The 24,607-nt window shown below is 37.7% G+C and overlaps 1 protein-coding gene across 1 annotated transcript in view; it reads left to right on the forward strand.

Annotated features, from left to right (window-relative positions):
- Window positions 1-5,372: 5,372 nt before the first annotated feature.
- Window positions 5,373-24,607, forward strand: part of BLM (BLM RecQ like helicase) — a 55,525-nt gene continuing 36,290 nt past the window's right edge. Inside the window, exons 1-7 of the mRNA XM_036737230.1 lie at window positions 5,373-5,489; window positions 11,142-11,243; window positions 13,324-14,021; window positions 17,641-17,803; window positions 19,093-19,223; window positions 21,276-21,408; window positions 22,531-23,294. Coding sequence (XP_036593125.1) covers window positions 11,146-11,243; window positions 13,324-14,021; window positions 17,641-17,803; window positions 19,093-19,223; window positions 21,276-21,408; window positions 22,531-23,294 — 1,987 coding nt within the window. The 5' untranslated portion in view covers window positions 5,373-5,489; window positions 11,142-11,145. The remainder of the gene's footprint in view (window positions 5,490-11,141; window positions 11,244-13,323; window positions 14,022-17,640; window positions 17,804-19,092; window positions 19,224-21,275; window positions 21,409-22,530; window positions 23,295-24,607) is intronic.

Here is a 24,607-nt window from a genome sequence, read left to right on the forward strand (position 1 = left end):
TAGTGTCCAATCTCATTCGTCCTTTCTCCCTGCCAACATCTAATTACCTGACAGGTCCCATCAATTCCAATTTTGTAATATCTCTTCAACCTGTCCTTTCCTTTTAATTCCCATTGACCTCACCAAAGTCCAGGCCACCATTGTATCTTTACTGGACAACTGTAATAGCTTTGACAGCAACACAGTATAGTGGGAAAAGCACTGAATTTGGAGTCTGAGGACCTGGATTCTGCCTATACGTAGATTTCTATGATAAATGTTACATAGTTACAAGTCACTTTCTCTTTCTAGGACTCAGTCCTTCATTGGAAATGAAGGGGTTGGACTAAACTGATGTATCTCTAAGGCTTCTTCCAGCTCAAAACAATGACCTTTTTAATTTATGTTCCAAGTTCTTAATCCTCCACCTTCCAAGTCCTCCTACATACTACTACCACATTAATTCTATTTATTTAATTTTTTCAATGAACAAAAAGAAAATCTGCCCTGCTACCATCTTTATACCCTCCCCACCCCCTACCCCCACATGGCTTAGGGTGGAGGAGGGGAGAAATTAGGGAAAACAGAGACACAGAGACAGACAGAGACTGAGAAAGAATCCTGGTACTGCACACGCATGGTCAAGCAAACAAATTCCTGAATTGGCCATGTCTAAAAAACATGTCTCATTCTGCACCATAAGGTCACCACTTTTCTATAAGCAGATAAGCTTCATAACATGGTTAGTTGTTGCATTGATCAGAGTTCTTATGTCTTTAAAGCTGTTTGTCTTTACAATGTTGCTGTTACTGTATAAATTGTTCTCCTGGTTCAGGGGTAAGGACCTGGGGCCTCAAGGCCAGATGTGGCCTTCTAGGTCCTTGGGTGCAGCCTTTTGACTGAGTCCAAGTTTTACAGAACAAATCCTTTTATTAAGGGGATTTGTTCTGTGAAGTTTGGATTCAATCAAAGGGCTACACTTGAGGATCTAGAGGGCCACATGTGGCCTCGAGGCCGCAGGTTCCCCACCCCTGTCCTGGTTCTTTTCACTTCACTCTGAATCAGTTCATTTAAGTCTTTCTAGGTTTCTCTAAAGCTGACCTTTCCATCATTTCTTATGGCACTATGCTATAATTTGCTCAGCCTTTCCCCAACTGATGGGCACCCTCTTCATTTCCATTTATTTGCTACTAGAAAAAGAGGCTCTATAAATATTTTCATATATATGGGTCTTTTTCCTCTTTTTGTAATCTTTTTTGGAATATAGGCCTAATTATACCACAATAATTTTCCTTAAAAGATCTTAATACTCCACTCCTAAAAAAAAAAAAAAACCTTTTTTTAAACTAGATTAAGATTTCATTTGGTATAGAAAGCACCAGGGAAGAGCTCCAATGTAGATCAGCACCTGTCCTGCACCCTCTAGTTAGAATTGTTTGGGCATTAAGGAAACAACTGATTTGCTTAGGGCCACAAAGCTAATATGTATCAGAGACAGGACATGAACCTAAGTTTGCTCCAATGCCAACTTCCTACTGTCAATGCCAGCTGCTTTTCTATTCATTCTCATAAGCAATTCTCATTACTGCTGAGTAAAGTTTAAACTCCTTAACCCTCTCAAATCCAGCTCCAATCTGCCTTTGCAACTTTACACATCATTGCCCATTCACACACTCTCCACTTCAGCCAAACAAGGACGCTCTGTAGTTCACAAATGTGTTCTAAGTTTTCCCACTTTTGCTCATATGGTTTTCCACGTCTGGAACTTCACTACATCTCCACCTACTGAAATCCTGACTATACTTCAAGATATAACACCTCCATAAAACTTTCTCTGATACTCTCACCCCTAAACAGGCATCATTTCTTAGGCAGCAAAGTGATAAAGTAGATAGAACACCAGCCCTGGAATCAGGAAGACCTGAGTTCAAATCTGACTTCCGATACTTACTAACTATGCGACCCTGGACAAGTCACTTAACAAGTCACTGATATGACTCAGTTTCTTTTATTGTAAAATGAAGAAAATAATAGCATCTACCTCACAGGGTTGTCATGAGGATCAAATACGATGATATTTGTAAAGTGTTTAGCACAGTGCCTGGCACATAGTAGATGCTTAAGAAGTGCTGATTCTCTTCCTTGGTACATTGTTCTTATGCCTATCCCATACATTCATGTTCTATTTGATATCCTATTTGTAATCCATGTGTCAATTAAGCACTGAACTCTTACATGACCTGGGCTAACTTGGAGGGGAAGTTGACCTTTATAAAATTGTTCCTACCTAGAAAAACCCAAGGAATATCAATCATTATCTGGTTCATGTTTTTCACAAACCTTTGTGGCTCTTCCCTCAACCAACCCTGAGAAACTCTGAGAACATCAGTGTTGGGCTCATTTTCCCTCCCAAAATAGGATCTCATCTCTTATACAAATATTCAGGCTAACATGTCATCAATTATAAAGCAAGTTTTCTTTAAAAAAAAACACTCTTATACCTAAGTCCCTCAACTATTAGGAAAATTTTCCTTTTCCTGAGAGTATCAAGCAACACTCCCCTCTGCTAGGCTCCACCTCTTCGACCTATGCATTTCTCATAACTCACAGTTGAAGAGAAGGGAAGGACATGTTGCTCTTCCATGTATGGGGTTCTCTGCTACACCGATCTTTTGAGTACCAGAAAAGGGAAGGGCCACAGTTTTGCTGTTCCCTTCATAATCATCACCCTTTCAATGTTTCTGTCTGGTACTGGTTCTGCAGTGCTCATGGTTCCTTTTAGGGTCCCTCTTCTCCACCTCCTCTTCTGTCTTTGTTTGTATGGTTCTTCATATCCAGAAGCAGATCCCCTCTCTTTTTCCTCCTAACTTTTTTTTCAGTTAACAAGCATTTATTTACTTTCCTCCCCACTTTCCTAAAACAAAACTCCTTTAACAAATAAACATTGTCAGTTCTTGTCACAGTGGCCAAAATTTGGAAACTTTAAAGGGGTATTCTCCTATTGGAAAATGGCTAAACAAAATGTGGTATATTAGCGTAATGGAATATTATTGTTCTACAAGAAATGATGAAATATTTGTATAGGAGACTGGAAAGATCTGTATAAACAGAGGCATAGCAAAATGAACAAAAGAGAACAATTTATACAATGACATTTTAGAGAAAAACTTTGGAAAACTTCAGAACTCTGCTCAGTGTAATGATAAAGCACCAGTCTAGAGGACTGAAGATGAAACATACTACTCACTTTCTGCCCTAGAGAAGAAAAAACTAACATGCAGAGGGAGGCATACAGTTTCAGGTGTAACCCATGTGGGAATTTGTTTTTCTGAACTACTCGTGCTTTATAAGGGTTCTATTTTTCACTCTTTATTTTGGGGTTTTTGGTTTAATGGAGTAGGGTGGTGGGAAGAACAGATTATAAGTGTATGCAAAAATACAGTTTTTTAAAAGTTCATAATCAAACAAAACAAATTTCCATGTCTAAAACTATGTGTCTCTTTCCTTATCAGGAATCCATCATCCCTCCATGAGTAGCATGCTTCATTTTCAGTCTACTGGAATTGTGGTTGATCATCAGATTGTTGAGTTGTCTTTCAAATTTGTGTTTACAATATTCTTGTTACTATATTATTTGTTCTCCAGGTAACAGATCTCTTTTTGCACAAGCCCCATTGGAGATTCCCATTCATTCCTTGAACAAGCTTAGCAAATGAAGGAAAATAAAACTTATTTAGTATCTTTAAGATCATTGATTTAGAGCTGAAAGGGATCTTAGAGACTATCTAGTGCAACTGCATTTCACATATGAGAAAATTAAGTCCATTAAAGGAACTTTCCAAAGTAACAGTGGTAGGAAAAAGCAAGTGGAGATTTGAACCCAAATCCAGAACACTTTCCACTGATTGATTAAATATTTATCTATGTACATGTCTTATACATCCCAAAAGATTGTCAACCTGTTAAAGGAATACTTTCATATTCATCTTTGTATCCTAACAATTTGCTTTCCACACCACAAGCACTTAATGTTTATTTAATTTGAATTAAACTAGACAGTAATACTGTTAATTGGAATTTGAGAAGAGCTGGCAGAATCTTTTAAAAATTGTAGACTATCGGCATAAACAAGATATGATCTGAATTTCTGGATTTCTGTTTTTCTTTCTACAACGGATATTCTGTAAATAGATGTCGATATTTTTGTGGAAAGAAAGTAGAAAGTGGGAAGAAATTCCTTAAGTTTTGGCCAAGTCCCTTATAACCAAGTATCATGTAACTTCACTTGGGCAAAATGTAAATCAGGCAGCTTGTGGTGCAGTAAAGTACTAGAACTTGAGTCGGGATTATGTAAATTCAAATCCAGCTCCAAAAACCTACTACCAGAGTGACTCCGGGCAAGTCGCTGCGGTCTGCCTCAACTTCTTCAAGGATAAGATTAGAATTATAATAGCACCTATAATAGCGGCTTCCAGGTGTTGTTTTAAGGATCAAAAGATATTTGTAAAGGGCTTTGCAAATCTTAAAAGCTCTAGATAAATGTTATTATTATCTTTGTAGTTCAAGGGTGACCTCATGGGTTTGAGTTCTCTAGACCGTAGATCCAATAAACATAATTTCATGGAAGGAAAACTAAGCACTAGAACTCTCAGTCACCCAACTTGCACAGCTGTCATAATGGTGAGGTTTTGCACGATTTCTGAACTGCAGTCGGCTACAGTCAACACACTAACACAAGGTAGGAAGAATGCTGCACCTGTAGTCTGGAGGGTCCTAGCTTTACATCCTAAAATCCCATAATACCCTGGCTATGTCACTTCAACTTTCTGAGCCTCGGTTTCCTCACTAGTAAAATGGGGATAAGAATGCCTATACTGCCTGCTTCACACGATTTGTGGCCATAAAACGAGATCAGGATCACGAAAAGTTCTATGCTAACTTCAAAAGACGATACTGAGATTAGCTACTTTCGGAGGCCAGAGGACAGAATCCAGGGGTGACAAATACAAAGGAATAAAACCCAGGTTTGAGTGTAAGACCTTTTTCCTTAATCCTCAGGTCACACGGTCTTTTTGGTGTTTTTTCAGGTGTTTCAGGAGAACCTGGAAACTCCAAAATAAACAAAGCGTAGCTACATCCGCAAGAACCACCCAACTAGAAGAGACGTGATAAGAGGGGGCAGGACTTTTACAGCAGTTCCCGCTATGCCTCTGGACGCAACGATACGCAATTTCCGGCGCCCTGAGGTCACACACCTCCTTAGTCAATTCTGAGTCACATGACTCACAGACCGCCTCCTTTTCGCTCTTACCAGTGGCTACTCAATTGCTTCCGCCTCGGAGAAGGCGTGGCCAAGCCCCAAGAAATAACACTATTGGTCGATTCCCACGAGGGGGTAAACCAATTGGGAGAAGACCTCCCGACGCGCGAACCGCGCGCGTTCTGTCTAAGGAGCCATCCTGGGTGTTATTTTCACCCTGAGTGACCGCGGCGGGGAGGACCCCCGCAAGGTGAGTGCGTGGGTGCGATGTCAGCTGGAGGAGAGCCAGCTTTACACTCCACAGGCGGAGGCTCCCCGGATCACGTGCCAGCGCTTCTGCCAGGGCCATCTCCCGGTGGGTCGGCGCTGTTGCCCCGGGCTGGCCTGGTGGAGAGCGGGGACGGGGGGCGGAGCTGGAGAGGCCCCTGGAGTCATGGAGTTCGAGCTAGGAGACTTGGAGGCCAGCCTCGCCTTCCAGAAAGGGAAAGTGAGGTCTGAGGGTATACAAGCTTAGCCCTTTGAACCTACTACCCTTGACCCCTACCCAGGCAGGTTTGGCTCGGCTTATTCCTAAGAGTCTAGGGGAGAAAAGAACCCCTCTTTGACTTTCTTCATCTGTAAAAGCCTAGTGTTTCTAAGTCCCCTTGCAGGCTCACTGATACTGAGGAGCAGCATTTTGTTCAGCTGTAAGAACCCGACAGGGTTAAGCAATATCACTGACAAATCTGAAATCTGTTGGATGGACAGGAGAGAAATAGAAAAAATAAGAAAAAGTAGTTGTCTTAGAGCAGCGGATTTAGTTTCTCTTACTTTGACTTTGTGCAAATCTGACGTTTAAAGTTTTCGGATTACACTTGGAGTTGGCAGTGTTCCTACCAGTGCCAGTGGTTGCATTAGGGATTGGACTCCCGATTTCATTGGTATGGACAACTTCCTCCACCAATGCAGATTGCCATCTTCTCTGCCCCGGAGCAGTGAGAGAAGCAACTTGCCTATGATCACACAGCCAAGTATCAGAGACAGGACTGCTAGGTCTTCTTGGCTCTGAGGCTGGCTCTCATCACAATTATACACTGATATATTTATAGAACAATGGACTGTGGACTAGGAATCCATTCCAATCGTAAGGGAGATATGTCTCATCCCTGGACCTTTCTAACAATTGAGAGAGGCTGCTTTGATTGTTACTTCGTTGGCCACAAGGTTATGAATTTTTCCTAAACAGCAATTCATGAAGACCATTTAGTAAGGTATAAAAGGATACGTGTGCATGGTGAAAGGATGATGGATGAAATCATAGACCCTTGAAGTAGTAGAATTTCACCAGTAGTTGTCATTGGTGATAGACATTGTCCCTGAGAAGAACAGGCAGTGTCCCTTAAAACAGGAAAAGACAGCCTTGAGTTGAACACAGCAGTGTGAGCAATATTGCTGTAGGGTTGTTTTTGCTATATTTTTAAAAATTCTAAATTTAAACAGCAAATGAATGTTATTATTTCTCAGCTCTAATGGCCTTTTCTCAATCTTCATCCTTTTGGGGTCTCTACAGCCTTTGACGCTGTCAGTCACCTTCTTTTCCTTGTTATCTTCTCTAGGTTTTTATGACGTTGGTGTGTCCTGGTTCTCCTCCATGTCACCCCTGCCAACCAAGGGGGACCCCTCCCCAAGTCTCTCCTGGGCCCTCTTCCCCCAATATACTATTTGGTGATCTCATCAGCTCCCATGGTTTCAGTTATCACCTCTGTGCTGATATCTGACTCTCAAATCTTACTCGCCTAGCCCTAACCTCTCCCCCAGCCTCTAGTGTCCTACCTCCAGGTACCTATGGGACATCTCAAACTGGATATCCTGTAGACATCTTAAAATCAACATGTCAGCCAGTTATTATGCCAGGCTGTGTGCTAAGTTCTGGGGATACAAATAAAGACAGAAGAGAGACCCTGCCTTTGAGAAGCTCATAATCTAATGGGGGAGACAACATGGCAAACAGTTATGTACAAATACATTTTATGTAGGATAAATAAAGAGGGACTGGGAAAGGCGGAAGGTAGAAGGTGGAATTTTAGCTGCAACTTGAGGGAAGCCAGAGAAACCAAGAGGTAGAGATAAGGTGAGAGAGCATTCCAGGCATGAGGGAGAGCCAGGAAAAGTGCCCAGAGTCTGAAGATGGAGTGTCTTGTTTGAGGAACAGTAAGGAGGCCATTGTCACTGGATCCAGGGGTACATGGGGAAGGGAGGGGTTAAAGTATAAGAAGCCTGAAAGTGGGGGTGGGGAGGTCGTGTTGTGAAGGGCTTTGAATGTCAGAGGATTTTGTATCTGATCTTGGAGATAATAGGGTGTCCCTGGAGTTAGTGAGTAGGCAGGTGCTATGGTGAGACCTGCTTTTTAGGAAAATCACTTTGGTGGCTGAATGGAAGATGGACTGGAATGGGTTTGCTTCATTATTAAGATTATCAAAGGCCTATTTAACTCCTAATGGAGCAATCAAAATATGGAGAATTTAGGAAGAGTTTGGCAGAGAACAATAGACGTTATTAAGATTTGGAAAATGCAGTAAAATAATTACTGTCACAGGTCACCTTGCTCCATTTCTTTCCCTTATGACTGAAGTCCTGTGTACTTCTGCCCCAACTTCAGTAGCAATATCCACAAGCGTTTATTAAATTCCATCTTTGTCCCAGGCATTGTGTTAGACACTAGAGATATAAATACAGAGTATGAAACAGTACTCTCAAGGAGCTATAGTCCGATTTAATATATTTAGGTTAAATTGCTGAATTAGGGTTTTCCCCCCATGATTTATAATATGAAAGACCTTTACAAAGGAGAGGATCTCGGGAATCACACAGAGGAGCAGTTGTCATAGTGGGTGCAAAATCAGGAAGTGATCTGAGGAACTAGGACATCACAGACATGAGAGATTTAACTAATGTGAGATCTTTCCTAGAATATTTCTGCAGGAGTCATTATTAGTACCTCCTCCAAAGGATGGTCAGGATTAAAGTACAAGAAGAGGAAATACAAGTCAATTGCCAACGAAAGTGTTGTGAGAATACTGGACTGATTAACATTATTAGTTTAAATGAGAGTTTTCTTTAATTCAACTGGCATGTGTATTCAAGGCACAGTGCTTAGGCGTATGAAGACAAAAGTCCTTACCCTCAGAGCTTTCGTTCTATTAGGTGGTTGAAATCTATGAATTAAGGATTAAACAAATTTTTCAAAACCATTTTCTGTTAGTAGGCATAATTTCAGTTGATACTAAACTCCAGCAATAAGCTAAGCAGTAAAGCATTTGATATGCAAAAAAAAAAAAATGTGTTGTCTTTTTTTGGGGTTATGCTCCACAAATCTTTTTGTTTGCTTGTATGTTTATTTTTTAGTTTCTGGCATTCGCTTTTATAAGATTTTGAGTTCTAAACTTTTCCCCCTTCTCTCTCATCCTACTTTCCCAAGACGACATGAAATCTGATATAAGCTATCCATGTATAATCATATTAAACATATTTCCACATTAGTCGTGTGAAATAAGAATCAGAACAAAAGGGAAAAAAGGGGGAAAAAAGAAAACAGTATGCTTTGATCGGGATTCAGACTGCATAGTTCTTTGGATGGTGGATAGCATTTTCTATCATGAGTCTTTTTTTGGAATTGCCTTAGATCATTGCATTGCTGAGAAAAGCTAAGTCCATCAAAGTCGGTCATCGTACAGTGTTGCTGTTACTGTGTACAGTGTTTTCTGCTAGGTCTGCTCACTTCACTCAGCATCAGTTCATGTAAGTCTTTTTAGGTTTTTCTGAAATCTGCCTGCTCATCATTTCTTAAGGAACAATAATATTCCGTTACATTCATGTACCACAACTTGTTCAGCCATTCCCCAATTGATGGGCATCCCCTCAATTTCCAATTCTTTGCCACCACGAAAAGAGCAGCTATAAATATTTTTGTACATGTGGGTCCTTTTCCTTTTTTTTAATCATCTTTTTGGAATACAGACATAGTAGTGGTATTGCTGGACCAAAGTGTATTCACAGTTTTATAGTTTTGGGCATAGTTCCAAATTCCTCTCCTGATTGGTTGGATCATTTCACAACTCTACCAACAATGCCTTAGCGTTCCAATTTTCCCACATCTTCTCCAGCATTTATCATTTTCCTGTTTTGTTATGTTAGCCAATCTGATAGGTGTGAGGTGGCACCTCAGAGTTGTTTTGATTTGCATTTCTCTAATCAATAGTGATTTAGGGCATTTTTTCATATGTCCATAGATAGCTTTAATTTCTTCATCTGAAAACTGCCTGTTCATATCCTTTGACCTTATATCAACTGGGGAATGATTTGCATTCTTATAAATTTGACTCAGTTCTCTAGGTATTTTAGGTATCTTATCAGAGATACTGGCTATAAAAAAATTATTTCCCAGCTTTCTTCTTTCCTTCTAATCTTGGTTGCATTGGCTTTGTTTGTGCAAAAACTTTTTGATTTAAAGTAATCAAAATTATCCAATTTGCATTTCATAATGTTCTTTATCTCTTGTTTGGTCATAAATTCTTACATTCTCCATAGATCTGACAGGTAAACTATTCCTTGCTCTCCTAATTTGCTTATAGTATCATCCTTTATGTCAAAATCTTGTACTCATTTTGACCTTGTCTTGGTATACAGTGTAAAATGCTGATCCTGTGCCTAGTTTCTGCCATACTATTTTCTAGTTTTCCCAGCAGTTTTTGTCAAATAGTGAGTTCTTATCCCAGAAACTGGAGTCTTTGGGTTTATCAAATAGTAGATTACTGTAGTCATTGACTACTGTGTCTTGTAGGCCTGTTCCACTGATCTACCACTTTATTTCTTAACTAGTACCAAGTAGTTTTGATGATTGCTGCTTTTATAATACAGTGTTAGATCTGGTACAGCTTGGTCACCTTCCTTTGCATTTCTTTCCATTAATTCCCTTGATAATTTGGGTTATTATTTTTTTTAATTCTATAAAATATTTTTTGGTACTTTGATCGTCATGGCATGGAATAAGTAAATTAGCATAAATCTTTCTTCAATAAGCCATTGTTACCACTCACCGTGATTTCTTCTTTGTGCCTTGATTTTACTTCTGCTTAGGAAATATATACTCTCTTCCAATTTTTAATTAGGCTTTTCAATTCCTCTTTGAGTTCCCCCCTCCTCCTCTTTGCTTATTTGTATCCTAACAATGCTTCTGGAATCTCTGATTTTGCCAGTGGAAGTACCCCTGCCAGCATAGATCTTAATTTTCCCCTGCCCTGATATGTTGTCTTCAAGAATAGCCAGAAACGCCTCTCCAAATTTAACCAAACTGGGGCCAAGTTGAAGAATATCAACTGTATTACCAGGCCCATAACTTGAAGTCTTTCTTGCCTGAATAGGAGCTTATAGAGCAGGGAACAGCAAACTGCCAATGGGCCAGATGCCATCTGTGGCCTGTTTTGGTACAGCCAGTGAACTAAGAATGTTTTTCACATTTTTAGAGTATAAAAACCATTCTTCCTCCACCCCACCCCACCCCCCAAAAAAACTGTCCTTAACTCAGAGGGTGGCCAGCTGGGCTTACAGTTTGCTAATCCCTGTTCTAGAGCATAGAATGCCACTCTTGGTATAAACTAGAACCCAGGGTTTGCTGCATGTCATGAGGCATCAGAATAGGACATCAGTGATTGAATGATATGACATCTTAAAGTTTACAATGTATTTTATGTACAAACGTTACCATATTTTAATTCTATGACACTAAAAAAACAAGCATGTTATCACTCAGGACACTTTTGAAACATTGGGTTTTGGGGTTCAGTAGGTCTTGTGTGTGCCTTCCCTCCTATAAATATTGTAATAAATGTCGAGTACCTGATACCACTTTTTTCTTTCCACCTAGAATTATGGCTGTTCTTCCTCAGAATAATCTGCAACAGCAGCTAGAGCGTCACTCAGCCAAAGAAATTCAAAATAAATTAAATGTTCTGAAACCCAAATCTACGTAAGTATTTTGGTCTGTTATGCCCTTACAATGAGAGGCAATGTGATAAAGTGGACAGAGCTAAAACGAGCCTTGGAGCCAGAAAGATCAGAGTTCAAGTCCTGCTCTCTGGCACACACTATCCTAGGCAAGTCACTTAAATTTTCAGTGCTATAGACAACTCCCCAAAACTATAAGCTGCAGAGAAGGGGCTAACCTGCTTACCAATGAGATCACAACACTAGTCCCTGTCCCAATATGAGATACAAAATGGTATAAATGCATGAAAACATAGAATTTTAGAAGTCATTTAGCATAACCCCACATTTTATACATGAGGAAATGAAGGTCCAGAGAGATTGAATGATTTGCCCAATATCATTACCTGCTCAGTGTAGATCTAGAAGCTTAGGGTTCCATTATTCTTTAAAGATTCTGCACCTCAGTCATTTCTTCAACTTTTTGTCCTTAACTATCTCATCCTTTCTATGTGGTTAAAAGGGCACAGTTTTGACCCTGACAATGTTTTAGCTGATCAGCACAAAACCATTTGCAACAAGTTAAACCATACTGAGGCTAGTACAGACTAGCTTAAGGTAATTCTCTCGAAGGGCTTCATTTCTCATTGACCGTTGTCTTCTGAGGCCCTGCAGCATGTTTGTAAGCCATTCCCAGGGATTCACCAAACAGTGACCCTGCCCTAATCCCCCATTTCTTTCCTGATCCCCATTCATTTGAAGGAGAGTCAAGTTAATGTTGTTAATAACTTAAGTGCAGAGGCTTTATCTAGTACCCATCCAACCTCTGAAATATTAGCAGGCCAAACCTATTATAGTTGGCTCTCTGGTGCTTGCAGATGTTTTGCCCCTATCTATTTCCATATATCAGTTCAGATATAGAACATTGAATTCTTGAATAGATTAAAGGTTTTGTTTCATATTGTGACATAACATATGAGGGCAGTTGATAAGACAAATTACTTATTGAGCCATTAGTTATTCATAAGTACCTTCAGTTATTCTTCGGTGGTATAATAAAAAAAGCCCTGAATTTGGAGTCAAAAGGCCTAGATTTAAATCCTGGCTGGCTCTGCTACCTAATACCTCCATCACCTTGAACACATCACTTGACCTCTCTAGGCCTCAATTTTTACCTCTTAAAAAAGTAAAAAGGCTAAACTAGATGATCTTGGAGATCTCTTAGATACAAGACACAGATATTTAACTATGCAGTTTTTTCATTTTCTGTCTTTGATAGTTAAGCATGACTTTATGGTAATATGTCTATTCCCTAGGACTCTTGCGTAAAACTTAAGTCCATATTATTTAAGTAAAGTTTATTTTTAATAACAAACTTTGTAAATATAGCAGAGTAAAAGTATTAGTAGAGTATCGGAATAGTCCACTATTAACTGAAATCCAAGGATAATCCAACAGTCTCATTTTAACCAGTAACTTCAGACTCCTCTACAAAACCCGTATAAGAGCTGTTCACAACTAGGGGGAAATGGCTTAAGTTTCTTTTATTTTGTTGTGCCCGCCCTCTGAAAGAGGTGTTAATTAATGAGTATAAAATAACCAGAAGACAGGCAGTCTGAGGGAGAAAAGTAGAGAGTCGAAAGGCTTGTATGATGAATGATCATCTCCTAAGTAGTCACAGGGTCAGTTATGACATAGTGGATAGAAAACCTGCTAAGTTTTGTGACCTTGGGCAGGTTACTGCCTCTCAGTGTCCTGGGCAGCTAGCTCTTCTAAGACCCTACGTTAGAGATCTGTTGTTTGGTCTGTATTCCTTCTCTGGGCGGGAAAGTTCCTGCCCGAATACCAGGGATTTACCACACAGATGGAATCATAGGTCCTGAAAAACATTTTTTTAAAAACTGAGAATTTGGATATCCGATGTACTCTCTAAGTCATTAAGCAGTTTTTTTAAAACCACGAATCAGGGAGGATGAAAGTAGATTGGTAAAAACCATAATACACTACAGCTTAACTCTTCACAAATAAATTAGCTTAACTAAGAAAGTTTTGTTTTTCTTTTAAAAATGTGTCTTTTATGGGGATGTTAAAATAATATATCAGTTTTTCATATACCTTTTCAGAGGTTTCACTTTTAAAAAGAAAATACCTTCTAGCAACAGTGTAACTCAAACTCTTGTGTTAAGTGAGAAGGATGTTAATGTTACTGAGACCTTTCCTCTCAGTAAGCCTTTCCACAATACCAAGAACCAGCAGACAAGTATCAATGCCTTCTCAGAGAGAACTTCAAAAGGACAAATCCAGAAGTTTTGTTCAAACCAGATATTATCAGATTCTTCAAAGAACACCCACGAAACTTCATGTAGTTTACAACCTCCTACAAAAGAAAGCTCTGGCAACAAGGAATTGTGTAAAGATTCTAAGAAATTAGAATTGAATTCTTCATTTGACTCTGCCATATTCATCAATGACTGGGACGACATAGATGACTTTGATACTTCTGGGAATTCAAAAACTTTCACTACACCCTCTAGAACTCGTTGTACAAAACTAAGTAATACTCAGAGATCAAAAGGGGATAAAAATAACTTATCTAAAACACAGACATGTAAAGCAAATGGGAAGAAGGTCGATCCAGAGCTTTTGAATTTTCCATCTGGTAAAAGCAGACAAGCAGAATTGACTAAAAAAGAGTTGCCTGCATCAGAAGAGCTAAGCAGTCCTGTGATTTGCCTTGATGAGGATTCCATTTCCGAAGAGTTTAAAAATGAAGATATTCAAGAAAGCCATACTTTGAAAACTCAACCGGGCAATGAAAGAGGTAATGATTGCTATAGAACTCTTTCTTTCAATATATTAATTAAATTTTACTTGCTTTTTTAGCATAATTCCAAATTGCTTTCCAGAATGGCTGAATCAATTCAGAGTTCTCCCAACAGTGTATTTAGTGTATTTATCTTTTCATAGCCCTTCTAACATGTTAAGTATTTCCGTCTCCTTTTTTTTTTTTTTGGCCAGTTTGCAAAGTGTGAAGTAAAACCTCAGCTGTTTTGATTTGCAGTTTTCTTGTTATTAATGATAGTACTTTTTCTTATGGTTGCTAATAGTGGCAATTTTTTGGAAAACCATTCATATCCTTTTGCTGCTTATCCCTTGAGGAATGATTCTTGGTTCTATAATTCCGTACATTTTATAGCTATCCCATATTTGATACAAAGATTTTTTCCTAATTGATGCTTTCCTTTCTTATCCTAATTGCATTGATTTTATTTGTGCAAAAGCCTTTCAGATTCATATATGATAGTCAAAATTCCAATAACTGCTAAATCCAATAGCTTTTTCTCAAGCCTGCTTCTCCTTGACTTCTTTTTTGACACTTGTACCAAATTCTAGATCTTCTCTCTTCCCTTGGCATCTGTGGTACTGCTGTCCCAGTCTTTCTCCTAACTATTTGAGTGTTCCTTCTCAGGGTCCTTTGCTAGATCATCATCCACGTCCCAACCCACCCTCCTAAGTATGAGTGTCCCCTAATACTCTCTCATAACACTCTTCTCTTTCTATATTCTTTCTCTTAGTAAGATCATCTCTCCCATTCTCTCAAAGCCTTCTGTTAGTAACCTAAGAATTATCCTAAATATGTTCTCTTCTTTACTCCCACTTCATATACAATCAGTTGCCAAGTCTTACTGATTTTACTTCTCTGATATTTCTCACACTTATCCCTGACTCTTCATTTACATTGGCCCTAGTTAAGCTCAGTCTCATCTGGACTAATAGCTGCTTAATTGGTCTCTGTGATTCCTGTCTTTCCCCATTCAGTTTCCAAAATAATCTAAGACAAAAATTTCAGCATGCCATTTCCCTACTCAGAAATCTTTAGTGGCCCTTTTTAGGATAAAATACCAGCTCATTAGCCTCTCATTCAGCCTGATTCCAACCTACCTTTTCAATTTTATTTCATAAGGCTTCCTTTTATGCATTCTACATTCCAGGCAAACTAGACTATTTATTAACTATTTCCCAAACTCAGCATCCTCTGCTTCCATGCATTCACACAAGCTGCCCCTATGCCTAGAATGCACACCATCATTACAGTCTTTCAAAACTCCTACATGACTCAGCTCACATATCACTTCTATGAAACCTTCCCAGATCGTTGTAATTATTGGTATTCTCTCCTTCACATTACCTTGTATTTACTTACCTGTAGGAAACCTTTAGCCCTCTACTTAAAACCAATAGGCAGTAGCTCTATTTATGCCTGCAGTTGTGAAAATAAGACTTTAATTTGAAAGTCTTCAGTGTCAGTATCCTAAAGGGCCACAGGATGGGGCTCTTATTCCATGAAAGTCTCTAGCTGTGGTAACTGGTGTGTGGGTGGGTGTGGGGGTGTTCGTGTTTGTATGCATACACTTATGTGTTGTGCTATAAGGTATTCTACTTAGATTTCTCTCTAGCTTTTCTTTATTTGTATTTGTCTGTTTTGCACCCTTAGATTTCCCCTTTCATGTTCCCTTACTGATTTATGAGGTATGGCTGTTAAAAAACAAAGTTATTTTTATAGTCATACATTATGCATTGGTGCTGTGTTTTATAAACATGTCAGAACTTATATCTATACAAATGTCCCCTTCAATGCAGTCACTTTGGAAGGATATGTATGTTTTATAATAATGCCACCATTACTCAAAATATTTTTAGAATTCCTCTTTTAGAATTGCCCTCACAATTTCTTGAATAAGAAATAAGGGATATCCTCTTGAATGTCTTAAGCAATGCAAGTTTTAATGCCTTTAAGGTGGATTTGACTTAATGGGGGCGGGGGGAGTGGGGAACAAAACCAGTGAAGTGGGTGGCCCCACTTGGTAATGTGTTCTCCATCAAAGAACAGAGTGGGACTATAAAGTAAGGAAACTAATGTTCTTTTATAGCTTCTGAAGGGTCTCTGAATGTAATTCCAGAAATGTTTTTCGGAATGGCAGCATTGTTGTAATAAGCCTGCCAAAATGATTTCTTTGAAGGACATTGATTTAGTCGTTTGAGTTCTGGTATATTTATTTTTCAAAAATCAGTCTGATTATTATACTTTTTACACATATTTTATATTTTTATTGAGTATAGTTTTATGTTCTCTTAAGTTAAAAAACAGGCAGGCAGAATTTTTTTTAAACTAAATTAAGAAACTACACTATGTGTCAGCCATGTTATTCAATATTGTTTTAGACTGTTTAAAATAACTAAACACTATAAAATACCTGAGAGTATACCTGCAAAAAACAGGCACAGGAACTATACGAATATAAACATATAACGCTTTTTATACGAAGAAAGTTAGGTCTAAATAATTGAAGTAATATTTATTGTTCATAGGTAAGTAAAGCCAATATATTTTTTTTTAAATCACAGTTTTACCTAACTAATCTCTTTAATGTCATCCCAATTGAATTACTAAAAATTATCTTACTGAGTTACAAAAAAATATTATCAAAGGTCAGGAACTTCTAAGAAACCAGAGGGGGAAAGATGTGAAAGAAGTAGATCCAGTAGTATCAGACCTCAAACTGTATTATAAGGTGAGAGCATTGTTGAAGTGTAAAATGGACAAAATTTTCTTGTATAAATAAAACCTATGCAGCCAAGAATAGAGGGTATGCAGGAAATTGGGGGAAATTTTCCATAGACAATCATTCAGATAGAATGGGATCAGGTTGGAATGTTGCCGCGTAGGAAATGATGAGCTGGTCAATTTAGAAAAACATGGAAAGACCTGGACTTATGAAAAAAGATGCTGTCCACCTTCAGAGAAGCAAACAACAAGTAGAAATAAGCATAGTGTGGTCTCACATATGTGTGTATGAGTGTATGTGTGTATATTTATAGATAACTCTGTGTGTGTGTGTGTGTGTGTGTGTGTGGTGTGTGTATCTGGGCTTAATTGTAGCCTGGGAAGGTACACGGGAGACAAAGTAAAAAGTACACAGCAGAGAACAAAAGAAAAGCTGGACAGCTTTGAAAAAAATGTATAGTATTATATGGGTTTTATTGAAATGGAAATTTATTGCTTTATATTGAATCTTCTCTTGTTCTGCTGTGTATATGGCCATTTTTTTCTTATTTTGTACTTAAGTTTAAAATAAATTTTAAAACTTTTTTTTAAAAAAAGACAAAAAATTGTTTTTCAAATTATGTGACCTTTTCTGTTCCTCCATCCCAGGAGGGGGTCAGTGGCCCTTAATAGAAAAAGGGTTCCCTGCCCTCTGGTTTAAAAGATATTATGAAAACTAAATAGGTTTTATTTTATTTATAAACATTAAAGCAGCTGTACATATGAGCTATTTATGGATTTTAGGGTTTTCTTTTTAAAGATTCTTTTAAGCGCTCAAGTTACTACTGTCTTCTATTATGGAAATGATCTGTGTTCATTAGCTGTTTTGTTTTAGATGACAATGAAAAGAAGAAATGTCCTGAAGAAGTTGAGCTACATACTGTTGATGAATCTTTAGGTGCTGACTCTGAGGAATTTAACGAAGATGATTTTGATATAGATTTTATTCCACCTTCTCCAGAAGAAGGAGTGTTTTCTTCTACTTTGAAGTGCCTTAGGTAAAATAGCAAACATTTCTGTTTATTATTGAGGTGCCCTAAATAATTTGACTTGGCTAAGTTGTGTTACATTTTCCTAATCCTGTACATTAGTGTGTTCTATTTTCTTGTTTGCTCATTCTACAAAAAAAGAAACCCATATCACTACTCATTTTATACATTTAAAATCTTCATGGGCCTCCCAATTGTTTGATGTGATTGGATTTATAATAAGGAATATATTACCGAGAATCATTCCTCAGTTTCTCAGCCTAAATGAAGCATCACTGACACCCCCAGCTTTATAAGCAGTAAGGAAAATGAAGTGCTTTGGACCCAGTGAGGTAGGGTTGTCCCCTACTCTTGTTAACATGACACGTCATTAATAAAACTGAAGTGAGTTGATATTCCAGAGAGGAATCTGTGGAGTTCTTCTGATGCCTGAAGTTGCTAGTCCTCGTCTTCCTTATCCTCCAAACTAGAGCATCACCAGCTGAGTGGTCTTTCCTTTTCCCAATCTGACACCCTCCATTGAGTGATAGTAAATATCTTGTGCTATTTCTCTCAAATTAGAATGTAGCAAAATTCCACAGCAGGAGAAGTAAAGTGTTGTGTATATCCTATACCACCCCTTTTCTGTTCATGCATTTTTTAAGAGATGGTTGGTTAGAATTTAGAGGTTGTAAGCAAAGTCAAGGCATAATTGTTATTTGATAGGACATGGGAACTATAAAAAGTTCCTCTCCCCACCCCCCACCCCAAGCACTTGAAACCTTATATAATTAAAATCTCAGTTACAGACTTTTCTTTTTTAGATTAATTTTTATTAATAATCTTTTAGTTTTGCATTATCTTCATTCTCATCAATTCTCTTCCTCTCTCCTCCTAGAGTTATATGTTATAAAAGAGAATAAAAAGGAAAGAAGTGTTCAACCAAGCTATTCATATCAATCATGAAAGTAACTGCAGTGTTGCATATGCAGAGTCTGCCCTTCTGAAAAGGAGGTAGAGAGGCTTATTAAGTGCCTGTTCTGTGCAAAGGACTAAGAAACTTGTTTCAAAAGATTATTCACTGAGGGAATTAGTTTTACTGGATCAGCAAAACATTCTTGTTTTGCACCATCCATGGAGTATGGAAAATAGCTTTGTTATGTAGGGAACTTTTTTGTAATAGTATTCCTATAATTAAATTTTTTCTGTTTCTTGTCAGACCTGTCATGGAGGAATATCAGAGACAAAAATGAGATATCCATAGAAATATATTTTGGGGTAGTCCATGTTAGAATTATTTTCTATTTTGTCATTTGCAGTACTCTGAAGGAGGCACCTTCCATCTGTGATGGGAAAAAAAATTGTACTAAGCTATCAAATTACTTTTCATCAGAATCTGAGAAAACAACTAGCCCACAGCCGATACAGGAGACCAGTACAAAATATGATGGTATGAAAAACATTTTCTATATAGCAAATGTTTGTTATTCCCATTTGAGGATGATGAAGCACCTGAGTTTGTACAAAAGTTTATTTTTCATCTTTGGTCATGCATTTTAAGTATGATTAATTTTCCATTTCTTTTATGATTATTTTCCTTAGAACTTTCACAGTTCTTTTCCACTGCTCCGTCTTCACTTTCCTCCTTTCCCAAGCTTGACTCTTTAGTATCAGTTCAACTCAGTGTCATCCTCTACTCTTAAGTCCCTTGTACTGTTGCTGTAAAGGTGTTGGAAATCCCCAACCCTGGATTGCTACTACCATCCTTTGCCTTGACTGTAGTAACTGGAGAAAGTCATGCAACCATACTGGATAGTCCACCATAAAGTCTCAGGCCCACATTTTGGCCAAGCAGTCCTTTTGTTCTTTCCTAACTGACTCTATCCCAGTTCTTACGTTGGTTATTCTTTCCTTTCTTTCTTTGAACCTCCCCCATCTGGAATCAGAAAGACCTAGGCCTGAAGTCAGAAAGACCCAAGTTCAAATCCAGCCTCAGACACTTCCTAGCTGTGTGACCCTGCTCAAGTCACTTAACCTCCTTTTGCCATAATTTCCTCAGTTGTAAAATGGGGATGATAATAATAATAGCTCCCAGGATTGTTGCGAGAATCAAATAACATTTATAAAGCTCTCAGAACAGTGACTGTCACATAGTAGGCACTTAATAAATACTTGTTCTTCCCTCTTTCACCAGTCTCTCAGCTAAAGAACGACCTCATTCCCCCTCTCAGTTACTCCCCACCATTATTCCCACTCTCTAATATTCAATTGGTCCCTTTCCCGCTGCCCAAGACAAGCCCAAACCTCTCCTAGATCTTGGCACTCCTCTTTTTCTCTCAACTCCTAAAACATTGTACAATATTTAAATGTTTTCTAGTTCTCCTCTTTGTCTAGGCCAGATAGATGCCTTTCCTTCCCCTGACTAGCAGTTGGTCCTGTTCTCCCTGAAGATAGTATTCTAATTCTTCTGCTCTGTTTGGATCCTATAATGTATGTAATGGGACAGGGCTGACATGGAACCAATATATTTCCCTACATCGTTTCCCCCAGTAGGAGTGACTGTAACATATAAGTGGAATATTTTACCTTTGATTATGCTCCCTAAGCGTAGGGAGAATTGAGTACTACTGATAAATTAATTTTTAAAACCATATGTAAGGAAAAAATTTTCGTGGCTTTTGTGACTTCTACCATTCTGAGCACCCTTTTAAGACAAACAGTGAATAGCATGAAGTCAAACAATAATAATAACTCACATTTACCGTGTGCATTTTTCTTGTAAGATGGGTGGTGCCAGGATTTTGTCTCCATTTTACTGTTCGCTATTGGCTCCTAAAGTTATGGTGACATAGCTAGTAAGTGACGGAATCAATGTCTCCTGACTGTGAATCCAGGATTCCTTCTACAATATCACTCATTTCACATTTAAACACAAAGTTTTTCTTGAAGAATATTGTATTGTATAGTTATTTTATTTAACTAGTTCTCCTGACAATTTGAGGTTTCAGAATGTTTCATGACCTTAAGCTTACCTGATCTTTCAACTCCTATAAAATGAGAAGATTGAGATGATCCCGAAAGCCCCTTCAAACTCTAACCTCTCATTCTTTATTCCTCTTTATTCCTTTATTATTTGGCCAGAAAGGTGGGCCAATATAAGCTAAGAAATGAGAACAAGTGTAAAAGATCCAACTAATCATTTCATTTAGGCTATGAAAAGAACATGTGTGGTAATGTACCTCAGTACCTGGATTTCCTTAGTGTGGCTACTCTCTGCCAATGTCAGTCGTGTGGTCCCTTTCACCTTTCTAGGTCAACATCCTTGGAGACAAACCAGTCATGAGCCGTGTCATCAGAGGGAGAACTTTAGTGTAGGATGTTAGTAATCTTCTTAAAAAATGTTTAATGTTACTGTTTCTAATCATCTAAATAGAAAGAATAGCTCTCTGATATATCTTAAAATGTTGCTTATTAAGAGAAACTCAAATGTATTATTTTGCAGGTAAACTGTTAAGTTTGCAACAACAGCTTTTTCACGTGATGGAGGACATCTGTTCATTAGTTGATACTATTCCTTCTTATCAACTTCAAGGCTTGGATTGCGGAAACAAACTTCTCCAGCATCGAGATCTCAGGTGTTTTGAGTTTTTCTTATTTGTCATACATATTCTATTTATGTACAAAATATTTGTGAGGTGTTGTAGCTACTTAAAATTTTTTAGTCTTTCAAAATACGTATAGTATATATGGGTATGTCTGTGTATATGTGTGTGTCTGTGTGTATTCTAGACATCCCTGTGAATGTACTGTTCTGATAGGAGATTTTTAGAGTCAAGAGGCTTGGGGAGCATTAGTCATTGGAAATTATGGAAAATGACTTTATTAGCTATAAAAGTGAAAACAAGCAACTAAAAATTAGTTTTTATAAAGTGGGGAAATGGAAAAGGGCTTGTGCAGTTTGAGATCCCTCAAGAGCCAAGCATTTTAAGCCCTTTCTGCAAAGAATGGGACAAGGAGGGAGGTTGAGGGTAGTGGAAAGAGAGGAAAAAAACAGAACAGATCATTTTCCTAACCCCCTCTCCATGCCGGATTCTTTTTAAGATGTTCAGAATTCCATGGTTGCCAAAAGTATACTTGACCATTCATGTATTTTGATGTAAAAGTTTTATTTAATAGGAAAATTTTTTTAAAATCTAAACAGTTGGAGTTTTATCACCTATCTCTGGACCAGTGGTCTCCAACAATTTCTTCTTCTTGTACCTATGAGCTTGCTCTTAACTAGATATATAATCTTAATTGAATTGCCCAAATAAGAGCTGCCAGCATCCAAATATCTACCAGCCTCACCTTTTGTCTGTCATTCCCAAACCCAGCCATGGGAGTGGATAGATGTTTATGAGACCCAGTAATCTTCCATTCTCTACCACTACGATATGGCAGCCCAACCTTCCCAAAAAAATTTACCCTACTTCTACCCTCTTGAAAATAAGCAAAGGTAAGTGCAGACCTCCATGCCAAAATGTTCAGAGATATTGGCTAGGAATTGTGTCTGGATGATCTTAAATCAGCCAAAGTCTATATAGTTACCATTTTCAATCATTACCTTTTTTAAAATATCCCTTTAGTTCAGATTTTTGAGGTAGGAGAAAAATGATTATTTCTTAAACCAATTTGAGAGGTGGGGTGAATGAGAACAGAACGTATGTCTTTAGAGCCAATAGATTTTGACCTGGTGTTATTTTTTTTTCTTTCTTTAGAAGAAAACTCTTAGCTGATGCAAATTCCAACAAAAATGATACTAGTCTTCCACCCTTGAATTGGATATACCAGCCTAATTCACAGGATCTGTCTGTAAATGGCAAGACAGCTTTTTCCTCTCTGCATTCATTTCAAAAGGGTAAATCTCCTTTCACAGGGAATTTAGTAAGAGAATTTAAATCTCTACACCTTCCTTCTAATCCTGTCTCTACTACTGATTGTCAAGGAAATTTTCTTGATAAAACTACAAGGACGTTTCCAAATCTGGATGTTTCAACAGGGATGCACAGCCCACAAAGAGCTACTCCAGAAAAGTCAGAGCTGTCATCTGCCAAGACGAATGTCTCTGAAAGAATATTACTCAGTTCCCAATCACCAGAACCCTTTGTTATTAGCAATTCTGCTGAAATATCAAAGACAGAAGAGAAATATAAAAGGTCTCAATTCCTAGGCAATTTTCTCACAAGCACTGCTATAAAAGATCAGAATAAACACATTAATTTGGTTAATGACCTGAGAAGTAACAATTTTTCTGAAACCCAGGATATTGATATTTTTGATATAGATGATTTTGATGATTATGACTGGGAAAACCCAAGTTATAATTCAGTAGAGGAAGAATCATCCAAAAATATATATCTGCCTATTCGGGAAGGTCAGACAATTAAATCATTTTCAGAAAGAACTCCTAAGACCAAGACAAACTCTCTCTCAGTGGCACCTGCTAACCAAAATAGAGGCATCTCAATCCAGAATTGCCCTGGTAAGTGAAAATGTTAAATGTTTGTCTGCTGATCTCCAAGATTCCTTTAAACACAAGGTTCTGTGATTCTAAGACAAAATTGTCCATGGACTAAAGTCATACCAAACTTTCAACTAAGAATCACATTATTTCTATGCAAGTTTGTACTTGCATTGTAAATTATAAGTCTATTCCCCCAAAAATCTTATTTTGTGGCTTATAGTCACTGTAGTTTTATAAAATAGGAAATTATAATTTAGTCTTTTGCAGAGAAAACTCTGAAGTCATTATAAGTATTTTACATTTAAATAATTTTTTATTTTCCCTAAAACAATTAGACTAATGATTCTTTGGGGCCAGAAGAAAGCAAAAAAATTTTTTTCATGAATTTTAATTGTGCGTATTTTCAGATTATTAAATAGTTAAGGATCTAGTTTAACAGAAGTTGAAATTTTACATGCTAGAAAATTCAGCACATAGTGTAAGCCCAATGAGTTGTGGAGTCACAACTTTCATCAAAATAAACCTTTTGCAAGAAACTTGGAAATGTTAGATTAGCCACTGAAAAGAGGAGTTATTTGAAAAGAATAACAGATGAAAGCCAGAACATAATGAAACCTTACATCAGCCCTATAAAACTTTACAAGAAATTTTTTTAGCTGAAATAACTTTGTGTGCAAAATTTCATAAAATCTTGTTTTTAATGCATCAGTATCATGAAGATTCTGGTTTGTTTTTTTAACCTTTAAAATTGCACATTAATTGATTTATTTTTGTAATATGATGAAATAATGTGTCATAATTGATGTACAAAATATCTTTATGAGACAGTTGAGTGTTGCAGTTAGAGTGAGTGCCAGAGCTAAGATTAGTGTATTTTGTTCTCTACACTGAACTAGAATGGTGGCAGTAGGAATCAAAAAAGTCATTGTGAAGGAAGAATCAACAGGACTTAGTGACTAACTGATTGTGGGAGGTGAGGAAAAGGAAGGATGAGATGGCTGTGATTGGTCACTGAGAGAATGGTTTTACCTTTAACAGAAATGGGGAAGTCAGCAGGTGGGAACTTGGTAGGTGGAGCTGGCATTGGGAGAAGAAAAATTCTATTCTCAACATGTTGAATTTAACGTGATAAGGCAAATGTGTATGAGAGAGAAGGCTTTTATCAATTACATGTGTTACACATTTCCCCCCAGTCTTTTGCTTTCCTCAGGAAATTTTATTATTACATTTAAATGTGCAAGAGTTTTTGTACTGTTGTATATTCAGACATCCATCTCATTCCTAAAGACACCCTCTACTTCTTCCCTTGCCACAAATTTGTCTTCTTTCCA

Source organism: Trichosurus vulpecula, chromosome 8, assembly GCF_011100635.1.
Source record: "Trichosurus vulpecula isolate mTriVul1 chromosome 8, mTriVul1.pri, whole genome shotgun sequence".
NCBI lineage: Eukaryota > Metazoa > Chordata > Mammalia > Diprotodontia > Phalangeridae > Trichosurus > Trichosurus vulpecula.